At 45.0% G+C, this 15510-nt stretch overlaps 1 protein-coding gene across 1 annotated transcript in view; it reads right to left on the bottom strand.

The window, feature by feature from the left end:
- The window catches only part of psap (prosaposin), a 60849-nt gene extending 46173 nt beyond the window's left edge, over positions 1 to 14676 (bottom strand). The window contains exons 1-3 of the mRNA XM_059640346.1: positions 14541 to 14676; positions 3750 to 3883; positions 2227 to 2301 (exon numbers count right to left, since the gene is read on the bottom strand). Of these exons, the coding sequence (XP_059496329.1) occupies positions 2227 to 2301; positions 3750 to 3883; positions 14541 to 14586 (255 nt within the window). The 5' untranslated portion in view covers positions 14587 to 14676. The remainder of the gene's footprint in view (positions 1 to 2226; positions 2302 to 3749; positions 3884 to 14540) is intronic.
- Between the last annotated feature and the right edge of the window lie 834 nt (positions 14677 to 15510).

Below are 15510 nucleotides of genomic sequence, written 5' to 3'. Positions count from 1 at the left end.
GAAGCATAAAGAAGTTGTCTAATGAGATTGGTCTAGGTGCATTATTTCAATTTTCTTAAATTTCCTTGTTTTGGGGAAAGGATGGAGAAGCAACAAACATAATTCCATTATTCAGAAAGGGAGACAGACATGAAACAGGAAACTATAGGTCAGTTAGCTTAACGTATGTCATAGAGGAAAATAGTAACAGCTATTCAAGATGGTACTGTAGGGGACTTGGATAAGTTCAAGGTAATCAGACAGCATCAACATGGTCTTGTGAAAGGGAAACCACGTTTAACCAATCCATTGTGCATTCTTTGAAGAAACATGTGCTTTGAATAAAGGGAAACCAGTGGGTGGACTGCACTTGTACTTCCAGAAGTCATTTCATAAAGTGTCACATTAAACATTATTGTGGAAAATAAAATCTCATTGTGTGAGGTGGAGACATACTGGCACGGATACAGAGTTAACTAGCTATCAAGAAGTAAAAAGTAGATGTTAATGATTCTTTTTTTCACATTGGCAAAATGTGGTAAGTGGTGTGTGACAGGGAACAGTTTTGGAACCTATTTCCAATTCACACAAATAACCTGGACTGAATTGGTTGCAAAATTTGCTGACAATGCAAAGATAGTTAGGAAAATAAGTAGTGAAGAGGACATAGGAAGTGAGTGGGCAAACATCTGGCAAACGGACTAATGTGAGATAGCATGAAATTATCCATTTAGTAAGAAGAATTAAAAATGCATTATTTAAATGGTGAAAGATTGCAGAGATCTGAGATGTAGACAGATCTGGATATCCTCCTGCACAAGTCACAAAATGTGTACGAAAGTAATCTGGAAAGCGAATATAATTTATTGCAGGTGGAATTGAATATCAAAGTAGGAAGTTCTGGCTCATCTTTACTAGTGATGCCAAACATGGAGTTCTGTGTACAGTAGTGGTTATCTTATTCAGGTCAGGATATAGATGCATTAAAAGAAGTTCAAACAAGGTTCACTAGACTCATACCTAGAATAGGGCTGGGGGAGGGGGGAGGACCTTATGAGGAATTTACCCACTGGAATTTAGAAGATTAACAGATGACTTGATCAAAACATACAGAATCTTGAGGTAGAGACAGTAGGAGCTGCAGATGCTAGAGAATCTGAGATAACAAGGTGTAGAGCTGGATGAACACAGCAGGCCAAGCAGCATCAGAGGAGCAGGAAAGCTCCCATTTCGAAGGGTCTAGGTCGGAAACATCAGCTTTCCTGGTCCTCTGATGCTGCTTGACCTGCTGTGTTCATCCAGCTCTACACCTTGTTATCTCAAAATCTTCAGGTATCCTGACAGGCCAGATATGGAGAGGATGTTTGCTCTTATGGAAGAATCTAGAATTAAGGGGGTACTGTTTAAAAACAAGGGGTCAGCAATTCAAAACAGAGACAAAGAGGTTTTTCTTTTCCCCTTTCAGAGGATGTGTCTTTGGAACTCTCTTCCTGAAAAGGTGGCAGAATCAGAGTCCACGAATACTTTTAACACAGGTGTGGGTAGATTTTTGGTAAGCAATGGGCTGAAGGTTTATTCATTAGGGGTAGGCAAGAATGCAAACTTGACCCTATTAGTCTTGATCAAATTAAATGGTGCAGCAAGCTTGAGGAGTTGCTTCTTGTTCATTGTTCAAGAAGGCTACCCTGGCATGGTAGGTAGAACCTGGGCTCCTGAGCTGGCTGCATCCTTCTCTTTCTCTTCTTTCTTCATCCTCTGACATCATGGGAAAGCTGGAGTGGTGTTCGATGAATCATCAGCTGCAGCGGTGACAGTGTCCAAAGCGAGGACTTCTAGCTATTGTGGTCCTGGGGCATGGATTCAGGGAACTTGGTGAATCTTCAGCTGTGGCAGTGCTTGGCGTAAGGAGTCCTGGCTGCAGTAGCTTGAAGCATGCACTGAGTGAGTCGTTGGCTGCAGCTGTGCCCAGAGCGGGGACTCTTCACAGTGGCAGCAATTCACCATGGTAGACACAGTGCCTGGGGCAGGGATTCCGGGCTGCAGTAGACCGGGAGCACAGGATCTCCATGAGGTCTGGGACACTCTGCTGAGATGTTACAGAAGGCCTGGAGCTATGTTAAGTTTGTACGGAAGCTGAACTCTATTTTATGTAACTTCTCTTTATTCTTTTTGCAACTCAAAATGCCGCCAGATTGTGGCACCTTCACTGCATCGTTCCAGATATATTTGATAATAAATAACTCATACCTCTGTTGCATTGTCTTTCAGAAGATTTCCCATTACAGACACAACTTCTGTGCAAAGATCACAAGGAACACTTTTCTGAAAAAAAATATAATTCAGGAAAAGTCTTATTTCTAGCATTTAATTCCACAATGAATCAGAAATGTTAAATTCATGACCAGATTAGGAAGCATGTATACATGAAATAAATGTGCTTATTTTTTAAAATACTTCAACATAGAACATAGAACAATACAGGCCCTTCATCCCATTGAAACTGCAATTTATTCTCCGATACAATACCATTGCAAGGCAGGTTTCCTGTGTACAATTCACTCAATGCCTCCCCCATCCCTAGGCCCCCTTCCTCATTCAAACCCACATTCTGCCTCAATTTCTGCTGTTAATTTCAAGATTCTCCTTCTGCTGCCTCCACATTTATCTTGAATATAAGCTCAGGCTAGTATTCTTATTAACGAAGGACATATTAGTGTTGAATTATTCTACGCCTTCACTGCAGTTTACCTCCTGCCCAGACCCTACTGAGCACTAGACTGGCCCTGCCCATGCCCCACTGAAAACTGGACTGTCTCACCCAGGCCTCACTGAGAGCTAGGCTTGGGCTCTACCCAGGCCTCCCCGACTGCTGGATTAGCCGGGCTCAAATTTAGTTCACGTGGAAACCAAAGAAAATGTTTACTCCGTCAGCGTGGGCATTTCGATCCAGTCTCTGCCATCGTGCAGATACTACTCAGTCTAAAAACCCATGCTAACCATCTAATACTGAAGCCTAGTTCCCCAATCGATCAGTTCCTGAGAACTCTCTCAATAACCCACAGATAAATCAACACATTCTAATTGATATCTACTGACTCACAGGATATCACAGCTTAAGGAAAGCACAAAAAGCATGATTATACCTGATAAATCCGGCAGTTACTTATCTGTCAATGTAAGGGGAAAGGTTTTCGCCAAGGTGGGTATTTGGAATTCTCTGCCTGAAAGGGTGGTTGAGGCAGGAACCACCGCAACACTGAAGATGAATTTAGATGAATACTTGAAACGCCACACACAAGGTGATGGACAAGCGGTGAGAAATGTAATTAGACAGGTGCTTGACGACCAGCATGGACTTGATGTGCTAAATGGCACCTTTCTCTAGCATAATACTCTATGTCTCTATAATATTAATTTGTGAATTATCCATCACTATTCGGAGAACAATGCAATATTACCATCAAATGCATCATGTTTTTAGTTCCAGTGAATTTCAGGCAAAGCTGCACATTGTGTAGCAAGCTGTGATATCAATAATTCAGGACCTCAAATTGCTACAATTTCCTGCAGTGGTAAATCGCAACTGAATCAATAAAACTTCAGCAGTTTCTTTCCTACCATTAATAATTCTAATGAAAATCACATTGCACCAGAACCTATTAACTATGACTCAGCAATTGTTCTGATATCACAAGAAACCTGCTCCAAAGGATGACATTACGATTGACAGAAATATGAGGCACTCAGAAACAGTGCTCCTCCTAACTTACCACAGTTGGCTGTCTCCATACAGTCAGTTGACAATGCTTTACAGCTCCACAGTCTGAGGCAGTCTTTACATTCTGACACCAGAAGGTAGACCCTTCAGCGCATCTTTCTGGCCCCAAGAGGGGACTGGCTACAGCTGTCGCAGATTTAAAAAAACAACAAGGCTTCAGAAGTACTTCACAGCCATTATGCGACGGAATAACAATGGTGTTCAGGATGACAGATATGCAAATGGTCGTGCTCCCCCATACCTGGAATTTCAGGGAGGTCTCAGTATTCAAAATTATCCTTCAGTGACATAGCTCCCCATTTCTGTTGCATCCAGTTATAGATTGCTCAGCAACATCAGGGTTTCCTAACTATTAGCAATTTTCAAATTGTAGTCAACTCTTGATCGAAATTACGAGTGTCAAGATCAGTAATGTGTGTTCACTCTATTGCAGGCAATCAGTTGCATTTTAATAAAGCTTTTAATAGACAGTGTCAACTGGTATTTCGGTGAGATAATCAGACAAAAAACACACAAAGAATGAGATATCAGGAGAAGTGGCCAAAAGCCCAATCAAACTCCGGATTTTAAAGGTCTTAAAGATGAAAAGAAAAAATAAATCAGTTTTCAATGTGACAGCAAATCCATCAATTATGGGGCAGTTGGGTAGAAAGCTGATGTTAATAAACATGGTTAATACTTTACCAATCAGTGCTAAAATCTTTTGAACACTTGAGTTTTGAAACACTGCTATCGGGCACTAAAGATTTTGTTTCAACTGCCAGCAAAACTGTTGAGCTTACTCAGGAAAAAAGGCAACTGTGGGAATGTGGAAGCAAAAGCTGGAGCACGCTGGTTTGGAATTGTCAACAGTTGTGTAATCAGTCACATGCTCGTGGTTGGCTGCTCACATTATTAAACAGCACTGCATAACACATCATGGGATGGGATTACTCACCAAGCTTCAGCCTACTGGCATGCCTTTTAACCCTCACCGCTTCCTCTATCCAGCAAGAATGAAAATTGTTTCACAACTGGAGGGAAGCCAGTTTCAATTCCTAGTGTAAACTCCATTCCCTTCCCTCCCAGCCAAATGTGGTTTTTGAGCTGTCAAACTGAGGCCAGCTCGTGATCTCACCTTGCAAGTCACTAAAAGCCACCAACTCCCCCAATCTTGTCTGCTTCTGCATCAAAGTACTTTCATTTGTTCCAAAACTTCATTTCACCTTGGAAACTTTGCAGCCTCTCAGCTATCATAAATCTCAATTTCTCCAAAATGGAGCTGCTTGAATCTTACTCTGCTCACCTCGTCCTCAGAGTGCTGAACACAACTTTATAAGTGAGCCTCTTCTATCAACACTTTTCAGACTTTTCCTCCCTCCTCCAGTCTCCTAACTCATCAGTCTTCTTTGTCACTCCAAAGATTGTGGGTGCCCTATCCACCTTTGCATTCCAACATGTCACCCACGAGAGACAGTAGAGACAAGACAAGAGATGAGTAATCCTGAGGCCGAGGGCAATGTTCCACAGGCCATGACGGCTGGTGGAATTTAAATGCAATTCACATATCTGAAACACAGGCTTTTGTGGAGAAGTGTCTTAACTTCTGGATGAAAAGGTCTGGGTTCTCAGCCCCGCTCAGCAGAGTGATCAAAAATAAATCAGTCTGGACTTCAAGCCAGTCTCACTAATTAAGACTATGACAACTATCATGCAAAAACTGACCTGGTTCATTAATTTTTTTTGTGGGGAAGGAAATCTTCTGTCCTTCCCTTGTCTTGGCTACAAGAGACTGCAGATCCACCGCAATGTAGCTGACACTAAATTATCCTTTGAAATGGCCCTAGTAGCCTACTTACTTCAATAGCAATCAGGGATGGGCAACAAAGGCTTCAACATGAGCTGAGGATCATCATTTAAGTGACAAGAGGAATGGACTCTTCCTCAACCAAGAACTTTCCAGAACACACTACACTGAAGTTTTAACTCAGTATGGGGATGACAAGGGGAAGAAGTGGTTAGCATGGACTTAGAAAACAGGATCCATGCAATGCTTTTCAATGATGAGTACTTAACAGAAAGTACTATAATAGAATAGGTATCGCAGCATTCATATTCAGCAATCAGGAGCATGCTGACTGAAATCTGGTTGGACATGGTTTGAAGAAGTTGAACAAAATTGAGAGTTTCTTCAATTGTTCCATTGCTACCGCTGTGACTCATGCCAACATATTCTTTAGTCAAAAGGACAATGTTTCAGCTGCCAATCTCAATGTTGATAAAATCAAATCTTATTGATTGATCAGAGATAATGGGAACTGCAGATGCTGGAGAATCCGAGATAACAAAGTGTGGAGCTGGATAAACACAGCAGGCCAAGCAGCGAACTGACCTATCCCCTCCCTACCTCCCCACCTATACTCTCCTCTCCACCTATCTTCTCTATCCACCTTCAGTCTGCCTCCCCCCCCTCCCTATTTATTTCAGAATCCTCTCCCCATCCCCCTTTTCTGATGAAGGGTTAGGTCCGAAACGTCAGCTTTTGTGCTTCTAAGATGCTGCTTGGCCTGCTGTGTTGATCCAGCTCCACACTTTGTTATCTCGTTTTATCGACTGATCAGTTAGAATCAGCATTGTGTTGGCTCATCTCAGGGTGATTGCCTATTCAACACTACAACCAACCCTAGGTAGAAATCGTGGAATGATTCAGCATTAGAAACAGTCAGTCAGTCAGTCCATTGTCGCTGTACAGGTGAAGAAAGAAAATCAACTTCAGTGCCACTGTTGGTGATTCACACATTTCTGCAAGAACATCTTGGGTGAATGCTGTACTTGGGGTTATGATGTTTTTCGAGGTCAAATGGCTTTCTAAAACTCTAACTACAGATGTACATCAACAACAATCACTTGGGCCAAGTTTTGAAGGCTACCAAAATGCTAAAAATCAACAGTCTCATTTGAGAGGAGAAACTGAAACAAAAGAAAATCTCTCAGTTCTGGTGAAGCAGGCAGTCCCTTAAGTAGGCTTTGTCACTGAAACCAGTTAGTAGGTTATGAAGGGGAATACTGTGATCCCTCGATGAATTGGCTTCCAAATTTACGTGGCCTCAACTTCAATGGGTTAGACATGAATGAGTATACATGCCTATGCTGGAAAGTCACTTTGCTAGTAGTCAATCTAGGAAACAAACATGAGAGGCAGGAGACAGGCATCAGGGGAGACAGTGATGTAGTGACAATTACTACTCCAGGCTAATGCTTTTGGGACTGGGTTCAAATTCCATCCTGGCAGATGGTGAAATTTGAATTAAATAAAAAAATCTGGAAAGAAAAATTCTAGCCTAATCATAACCATGAAAACACTGTCAACAAATGTCCTTTAGGGAAGAAAATCTCCAATCCTTACCTGCCCGAGCTTCTACGTAACTCCAGATCCACAGGAATGTGCTTGACTCTGAACTATCAACTGAAATGGCCCTACGAAGCCACTTGGGTCCGGGACAAGTAAGAATGTGATCAGGGAGAATGAGGAATAAGAGAATGATCAGGGAGAAGTTAGGGCCGATCAGGGATAGTGTAGGGAACTTGTGCGTGGAGTCTGGGAAAAGATAGGGGATGCCCTAAATGACTTTTTTGTTTCGGTTTTCACGAAGGAAAGGGACCTTGTTGTGAATGAGAACTTTGAGGAGCAGGAAAACAGACTTGAACGGATCAAGATTGAGCAAGTTGATGTGCTAGAAATTTTGACAAACATTAAGATTGATCAGTCCCCAGGGCCAGACCAGATTTATCCTAGGTTGCTCTGGGAAGCGAGAAAGGAGGTTGCTCAGCCACTGGGGAAGATCTTTGCTTCCTCACTCTCCATGGGAGTCGTACTGGAAGGTTGGAGGGAGGCAAATGTTGTTCCTCTTTTCAAGAAAGGGAATAGGGAATTCCCTGGAAATTACAGACCAGTCAGTCTTACGTCTGTCGTCAACAAGGTTTTGGAAAGAATTCTGAGGGATAGGATTAATGATTATTTGGAAAAGCATAGCGTGATTAAAGGGAGTCAGCATGGCTTTGAGAGGGGCAGGTCATGCCTTACAAATCTTATTGAGTTCTTTGAGGAAGTCACGAGACACGTTGACAAGGCTCGAGCAGTGGACGTGGTGTACATGGACTTCAGCAAGGCATTTGATAAGGTTCCCCACGGCAGGCACTTTCATAAAGTCAGGAGGTATGGGATACAGGGTGATTTGGCTGTCTGGATTCAGAATTGGGTGGCTGACAGGAGGCACAGAGTGGTTGTAGATGGTAAGTATTCTGCCTGGAGGTCAGTGCTGAGTGGTGTCCGCAGGGCTCTGTTCTTGGGCCTCTGCTCTTTGTAGTTTTTAGAAATGACTTGGATGAGGAGGTTGAGGGGTGGGTTAGTAGTTTGCTGATGACACAAAGGTTGGAGGTGCTGTTGATAGTATCGAGGGCTATTGCAAGCTTCAGCGAGACACTGACAGAATGCAGAGCTGGGCTGAGAAATGGCAGATGGAGTTCAACCTGGATAAATGTGAAGTCATGCATTTTGGGAGGTCGAACTTAAATGCTGAATATAGGATTAAAGGCAGGATTCTCGGCAGCGTGGAGGAACAGCAGGATCTTGGTGTTCAAGTGCATTGCTCCCTCAAAGTTGCCACCCAGGTGGCTAAGGTTGTTAAGAAAGCATATGGTGTTTTGGCTTTCATTAACAGGGGGATCGAGTTTAAGAGCCGCGAGGTTATGCTGCAGCTCTACAAAACCCTGTGAGACCACACTTGGAATGTTGTGTCCAGTTCTGGTCGCCCTATTATAGGAAAGATGTGGAGGCTTTGGAGAGTGTGCAAAGGAGGTTTACCAGGATGCTGCCTGGACTGGAGGGCTTGTCTTACGAGGAGAGGTTGACTGAGCTCGGACTTTTCTCTCTGGAGAGAAGGAGAAAGCGAGGTGACCTGATCAAGGTGTACAAAGTAATGAGAGGCATGGATAGAGTCGATAACCAGAGACTCTTCCCCAGGGCAGGATTGACTGCCACTAGGGGTCAGTTTTAAGGTGTTAGGAGGAAGGTATAAAGGAGACATCAGAGGGAGGTTCTTCACCCAGAGAGTTGTGAGCGCATGGAATAGTTTACCAGTGGTCGTCATGGAAGCAGAGTCATTACTGACATCTAAGCGACTGCTGGTCATGCACATGGACAGCAGTGAATTGAGGGGAATGTAGGTTAGGTTATTTTATTTTTGGATTAGGATTATTCCACGGCACAACATCGTGGGCCGAAGGGCCTGTACTGTGCTGTACTTTTCTATGTTCTATATTCTACAAAAGCTGGTCCAGCCAGAGACGCCCATATTTCAGTATTAATAAAAACAAAGATAACCTTTCGGTGTTAAAAAACCTATTCCTTCATTCCTGAGGATCACTGCTGAAGGACTGTGGCCATTTCTCCACTTTCCCTGCATGGCCCTTGACTCCCTGTGAATCAGAAGTACTAACTCAACCTCGAATGTGTTCAATAACCCAACCTCCACAGCCCTCTGAGAAGAGAACTCCAAAAATTCATTATCCTTTGGGAGATTACTTATTTTAAGCTATTCCTCTTTGTTCATTGATTCAGTCTGTCAAGCCCCTTTAGGATCTTATTTGTTTCATTAAGGTCACCTTCTTCAAACCTCTGATCAGTACAAGCTCAAGTGGCTCAACCGTTACCCACAAGGCAACCTGTTAATCCCATGAATCAGCAGTGAATGTTCTCTAGACATTTTCCAGAACAAGCCCATCCTTTCTTTAACTAAGGAGACCTGAACTGCACCGAGCATTTTGTGTTATCTCTTCAATACACTGTACAGTTGTCACAAGACTGCCCTGCCATTATATTCCATTCCTCTGTAATAAAAAGCAACATTCCGTTTCCTTTCCTAATCACTTGCTGCATCTGCATGTTGTGGTTTGTATACTTAGTTCTCTCATTCTGCAATCTCTCTTTATTTAAATAACTTATTTTTTATTCTTCCTGCCAAAACAGACAAACTTACATTTCCACATTACACTCTATCTGCCAATTTTCTGCCCCCTTACAAGCGCGAAATTTAGAAAACTGGAGTAGGTGGTCATTCGGCCTTTCAAACTGTTCCACCATTCAATGTGACATTGGCTGATCATCTAACTCAGTACGCTATTCCTGCTTTTTCCACGTCTTTTGATCCTTTTAGTCCTACAAACTTTTTGAAAACATTCAAAATTTTGGCCTCAACCGCTTCTTGTGACAGAGAATTCCATAGGCTCACGACACTCAGTGAAGAAATTTATCATCTCAGTCTTAAGTGGCCTACACTGTATTCTTAAACTGAAATCCCTTGTTCTGGAACCATTTTACACATCCCTTTATAACCTGTGTCCTCCTCACGATTTATTTCTCAATCTCTTTGCATGACGTACACATTTGACGACAACACCATAAGTACCTTCATTCAATTCATTAACGTAAATCAAAAATAGTTGAGGGTTCAGCACATCATTCTATAATTTTAGACCTCTGTGGCATTCCACCAGATATATTTCCTGAACCTGGAAAGTACCAACTTAACACAACTGCTTTGATAAGCTAAATGAGTCATGTTCATATACTTCTGCCAACACCATGAGCGCTTACTTGTAGAATCCTTTTATGAGGCACCTTACCAAATGCAGCTGACAGCAAATATACTTCAAAAATAGATTCGCCTTTATCCACCCTAAAGAATACATTTTCAAACACAATTTCTGTCTCTTAACAGCCATGTTGGCTCTGCTGGAATACATTATATTTTTCCAAACATCCTGGGATTCTTAACGACAAATTTCTGCATTTTTTCAAAAGATGCACTGTCTACATTTTTCTGTTCCCTGTCTCCTTCCTTTCTTCAACAGATGTGTAACATTTTTGCCTTTACATTCATTGTGACCTTTTTGATGTCTAGAAAATTTTGGAAGATCACAAATTAACACATCACTATTTCTGTAGGAGAGATAATGGGAACTGCAGATGCTGGAGAATTCAAGATAATAAAATGTGAGGCTGGATGAACACAGCAGGCCAAGCCGCATCTCAGGAGCACAAAAGCTGACGTTTCGGGCCTAGACCCTTCATCAGAGAGGGGACCCATCGTCTCAGCCTGCTCCTGCCCCACCGAACTCATCTCCACCTATCTGGACTCCATTTTCTCCTCTTTGGTCCAGGAACTCCCCACCTACGTCCGTGACACCACCCACGCCCTCCACCTCCTCCAGGACTTCTAATTCCCTGGCCCCCAACACCTCATCTTCACCATGGACGTCCAGTCCCTATACACCTGCATTCTGCATGCAGATGGCCTCATGGCCCTCCACTTCTTCCTGTCCCGCCGGCCCGACCAGTCCCCCTCCACCGATACCCTCATCCGCCTAGCTGAACTTGTCCTCACCTTCAACAACTTCTCTTTTGACTCTTCCCACTTCCTACAGACTAAGGGGGTGGCCATGGGCACCCGCACGGGCCCCAGCTATGCCTGCCTCTTTGTAGGTTACGTGGAACAGTCCCTCTTCCGCACCTACACAGGCCCCAAACCCTACCTCTTCCTCCGGTACATTGATGACTGTATCGGCGCCGCCTCTTGCTCACCAGAGGAGCTCGAACAGTTCATCCACTTCACCAACACCTTCCACCCCAACCTTCAGTTCACCTGGGCCATCTCCAGCACATCCCTCACCTTCCTGGACCTCTCAGTCTCCATCTCAGGCAACCAGCTTGTAACTGACGTCCATTTCAAGCCCACCGAATCCCACAGCTACCTAGAATACACCTCCTCCCACCCACCCTCCTGCAAAAGTTCTATCCCCTATTCCCAATTCCTCCGCCTCCACCGCATCTGCTCCCACGATAAGACATTCCACTCCCGCACATCCCAGATGTCCAAGTTCTTCAAGGACCGCAACTGCACCCCCCCCCCCCCGCCCCCCGCCCAGTGATCGAGAACGCCCTTGACCGCGTCTCCCGTATTTCCCGCAACACATCCCTCACACCCCGCCCCCCCCACCCCCCCCCAACAACCGCCCAAAGAGGGTCCCCCTCGTTCTCTCACACCACCCCAACAACCTCCGGATACTACGCATCATCCTCCGACACTTCCGCCATTTACAATCCGACCCCACCACCTAAGACATTTTTCCATCCCCACCCCTGTCTGCTTTCCGGAGAGACCACTCTCTCCGTGACTCCCTTGTTCGCTCCACACTGCCCTCCAACCCCACCACACCCGGCACCTTCCCTTGCAACCGCAGGAAATGCTACACTTGCCCCCACACCTCCTCCCTCACCCCTATCCCAGGCCCCAAGATGACATTCCACATTAAGCAGAGGTTCACCTGCACATCTGCCAATGTGGTATACTGCATCCACTGTACCCAGTGTGGCTTCCTCTACATTGGGGATACCAAGCGGAGGCTTGGGGACCTCTTTGCAGAACACCTCCGCTCAGTTCGCAACAAACAACTGCACCTCCCAGTCGCAAACCACTTCCACTCCCCCTCCCATTATTTAGATGACATGTCCATCATGGGCCTCCTGCAGTGCCACAATGATGCCAGCCACCCGAAGGCTGCAGGAACAGCAACTCATATTCCGCCTGGGAACCCTGCAGCCTAATGGTATCAATGTGGACTTCACCAGTTTCTAAATCTCCCCTTCCCCCACCGCATCCCTAAACCAGCCCAGTTTGTCCCCTCCCCCCACTGCACCACACAACCAGCCCAGCTCTTCCCCTCCACCCACTGCATCCCAAAACCAGTCCAACCTGTCTCTGCCTCCCTAACCTGTTCTTCCTCTCACCCATCCCTTCCTCCCACCCCAAGCCACACCCCCATCTACCTACTAACCTCATCCCGCCTCCTTGACCTGTCCGTCTTCCCTGGACTGACCTATCCCCTCCCTACCTATCTTCTTTTCTCTCCATCTTCGGTCCACCTCCCCCCCCCCTCCCTATTTATTCCAGAACCCTCACCCCATCCCCCTCTCTGATGAAGGGACGAGGCCCGAAACGTCAGCTTTTGCGCTCCTGAGATGCTGCTTGGCCTGCTGTGTTCATCCAGCCTCACATTTTATTATCACTATTTCTGTAGGCATATCTTTTAAGATTTTAGAAGGCAGGCCATCATGCACAGGGACTGGGCTACCATTAGTTTAATTTGTTTTCCTGGTACTTTTTCTTTTGCAATTGTGATAATGTTTTAGGTTCCTCTTGTCTTTCTACTCTTCTTGGGATTCATTTTCTGTTAACTACTGTGCAAATGAATACAAAATACTTGTTAAAAATCTGGCCATTGTTTCATTATTAATTTTCTAACCTAGCCATCTACAGGCCAAGCTTGATGTTAGTTACTCTGTTCCTTTTTATACATTTGCAGAAACTCTGACTGTTTGTTACGTTTCTTGCTGTTTACACATTCATTTTTTCACACTATTTGTTTTAACCTACTCTTGACTGATTTCCGAACGATTTCATTAGTACACCACTAATCCTTGCAGTATTGTATAGCTTTCCTTTCAACTTAATACCATCCTTCTTATACAGACTTTATTTCTCAAAATATTTTATTGAGTTGGGAAATAGCAAAAAAAAATCACTGAAAAAATGACTCTTGGTGCTGAGGCTACAGTCCGTTGTCAGGGATTGCAAAACTTGAGGCACTCAAAGCAACAAGACTGGTTCAAGACAGCTAAATCTGAGTAAACCATTTCTAATATCTTTAAGAAAATACCAAATCCCTCACTGCAGCTTTTGTCTTGCTTCCTGCTAACAAACAGGTCTTTGAAGATCTAAGTAATCAGTTTACAGAGAGCTGGATTGACTAACACAACTGTTTAAATTCACTACAATGAGTTATTCAGTTCTTGTCATCAACAGCATCAGCTCTGACAATACGAAGTGCCGGGCCTCAGACTGAGCCAATTCCAGATAATGGCATCAACTGGACAGATTCCCACAGTGAGGGAACTGTCAGGGAGAGGGGGCCACTGGGTGTGGACACAGAGGAATTGCAGAACGAGAACAGACTGCAGTCTATGCCTGGTGCATACCTAGAGGCAATGCCCCAGACACACCACTTAATGGAATATGCGATTTGAAATCAGCGTACGAATACAGAAACTCAACACCAACACAACCTCCACAACGCTAGGAGTCAGAAAAATTTCTGCACCAATAAAATGTTGGCATTCGGAAGTCTAGATTTCAGAATGAGCTGCATTAAGGGATATTGGGTTAAATGCCAAAAGCTTGGTCAGGAGGTTTTTTTTTAAACAGCAGTTTAAAATGAGGGACAGAAAGGTTTAGCATACGAATTCCAGAGCTTAAACTGAAGGAGCTGTGGCGGCTGGAATAGATGACTATTGCGAAAGGTTACCACACAAGTTTTTTTTCTCTGAAGGATTTAGACCCGAGACGTCAGCTTTGCTACTGCTCTGATGTTGCTGGCTTCCAGTGTTCATCCGGCTATGCACCTTGTTATCGACCGAAACAAGTTCCTGTTGTGGTAATAGCAAGGTAAATCGTTCAGAAAATGAGGCAACAATTACTGATGCGGGGCAGGATGTGGAGAAACTAAACGCTGGCAGTAAACGGGGTAGGGCTCAGGGAGTGAGAGAGCCCAGGAATCAGGGCCCGTCAACATCCAGGCAGCAGGAGCAGGAAGCACGGCTCCAGGGAGCATCCGGCCGGGTAAGGTGGCCTTCCCTAATCCACCCCAAGGTAGAGCTCCAAACCCCCGACACCGCCTCCCGTCTTACCTGTACCGACCCAAATCACAGCCAACAAAAACACCACCATCGCCATTGCTGCTCTCCTCACACTGTCCACACCCTCAGCCCGTCTCCGAACCTGGAGGACCCAACAACAGCATCCCCTACAGCACAGGAGGACTTACTACACGGGATACTGGTAGGAGCTATAGGACCAGATGGCAGCACCGCCTGCAGCAAGGAGGAGGAGCTGTACGGGACACTGGCAGGGTCTGGAACACTGGCAGGACCTGGAACCTCCCCACTGCACGGGACACTGGCAGGATCTGGAACCTCCCCACTGCATGGGACACTGGCAGGACCTAAAATGCCCCCACTGCACGGACACTGGCAGGAGCTAGAACCTCCCCACTGCACAGGACACTGGTAGGAGCTAGAACCTCCCCACTGCATGGGACTCTGGCAGGATCTAGAACCTCCCTACTGCATGGGACACTGGCAGGATCTAGAACCTCCCTACTGCATGGGACACTGGCAGGAGCTAGAATGTCCCCACTGTACAGGACACTGGCAGGGTCTAGAAAGTACCCACCGCACAGGACACTGGCAGGAAAGTCCCCACTGCACGGGAGGACCGACCACATTGCAACAGGGGGAGGGCAGGTCGAACAGCAGCACCACCCGCAGATCAGGAGGCAGGTATTTGTTCAGATAGGTTTAGCACATATCGGCGATGGGATTTGAACCCAGACCTCTGGGCCAGAAGTGGGAACACTACCAGCATAGGAGGATGAAATATCGTTAAAGGTAGCATCTCCTGCATACAAAAATGTGGGAGAAAAAAAATGTATGCAGCGCCTTTCACGCAAGAGATATCGAATCAATTTGGATCTGAATCATTCTGAATATGAATCCGAACAAATCCGTAAATGAAACAGAATCATTGTTAAACATGAATCTCGCCCCAAAGATAAAGTTAAAACCATCTGGAAATATCAGGAGGCTACAACTGTTATAA

The sequence above is a fragment of the Stegostoma tigrinum genome, chromosome 37, assembly GCF_030684315.1.
Source record: "Stegostoma tigrinum isolate sSteTig4 chromosome 37, sSteTig4.hap1, whole genome shotgun sequence".
NCBI classification, from domain to species: domain Eukaryota; kingdom Metazoa; phylum Chordata; class Chondrichthyes; order Orectolobiformes; family Stegostomatidae; genus Stegostoma; species Stegostoma tigrinum.
Note: the sequence above shows the minus strand (reverse complement) of the source record. Positions and strands in the feature narration are given on the sequence as shown.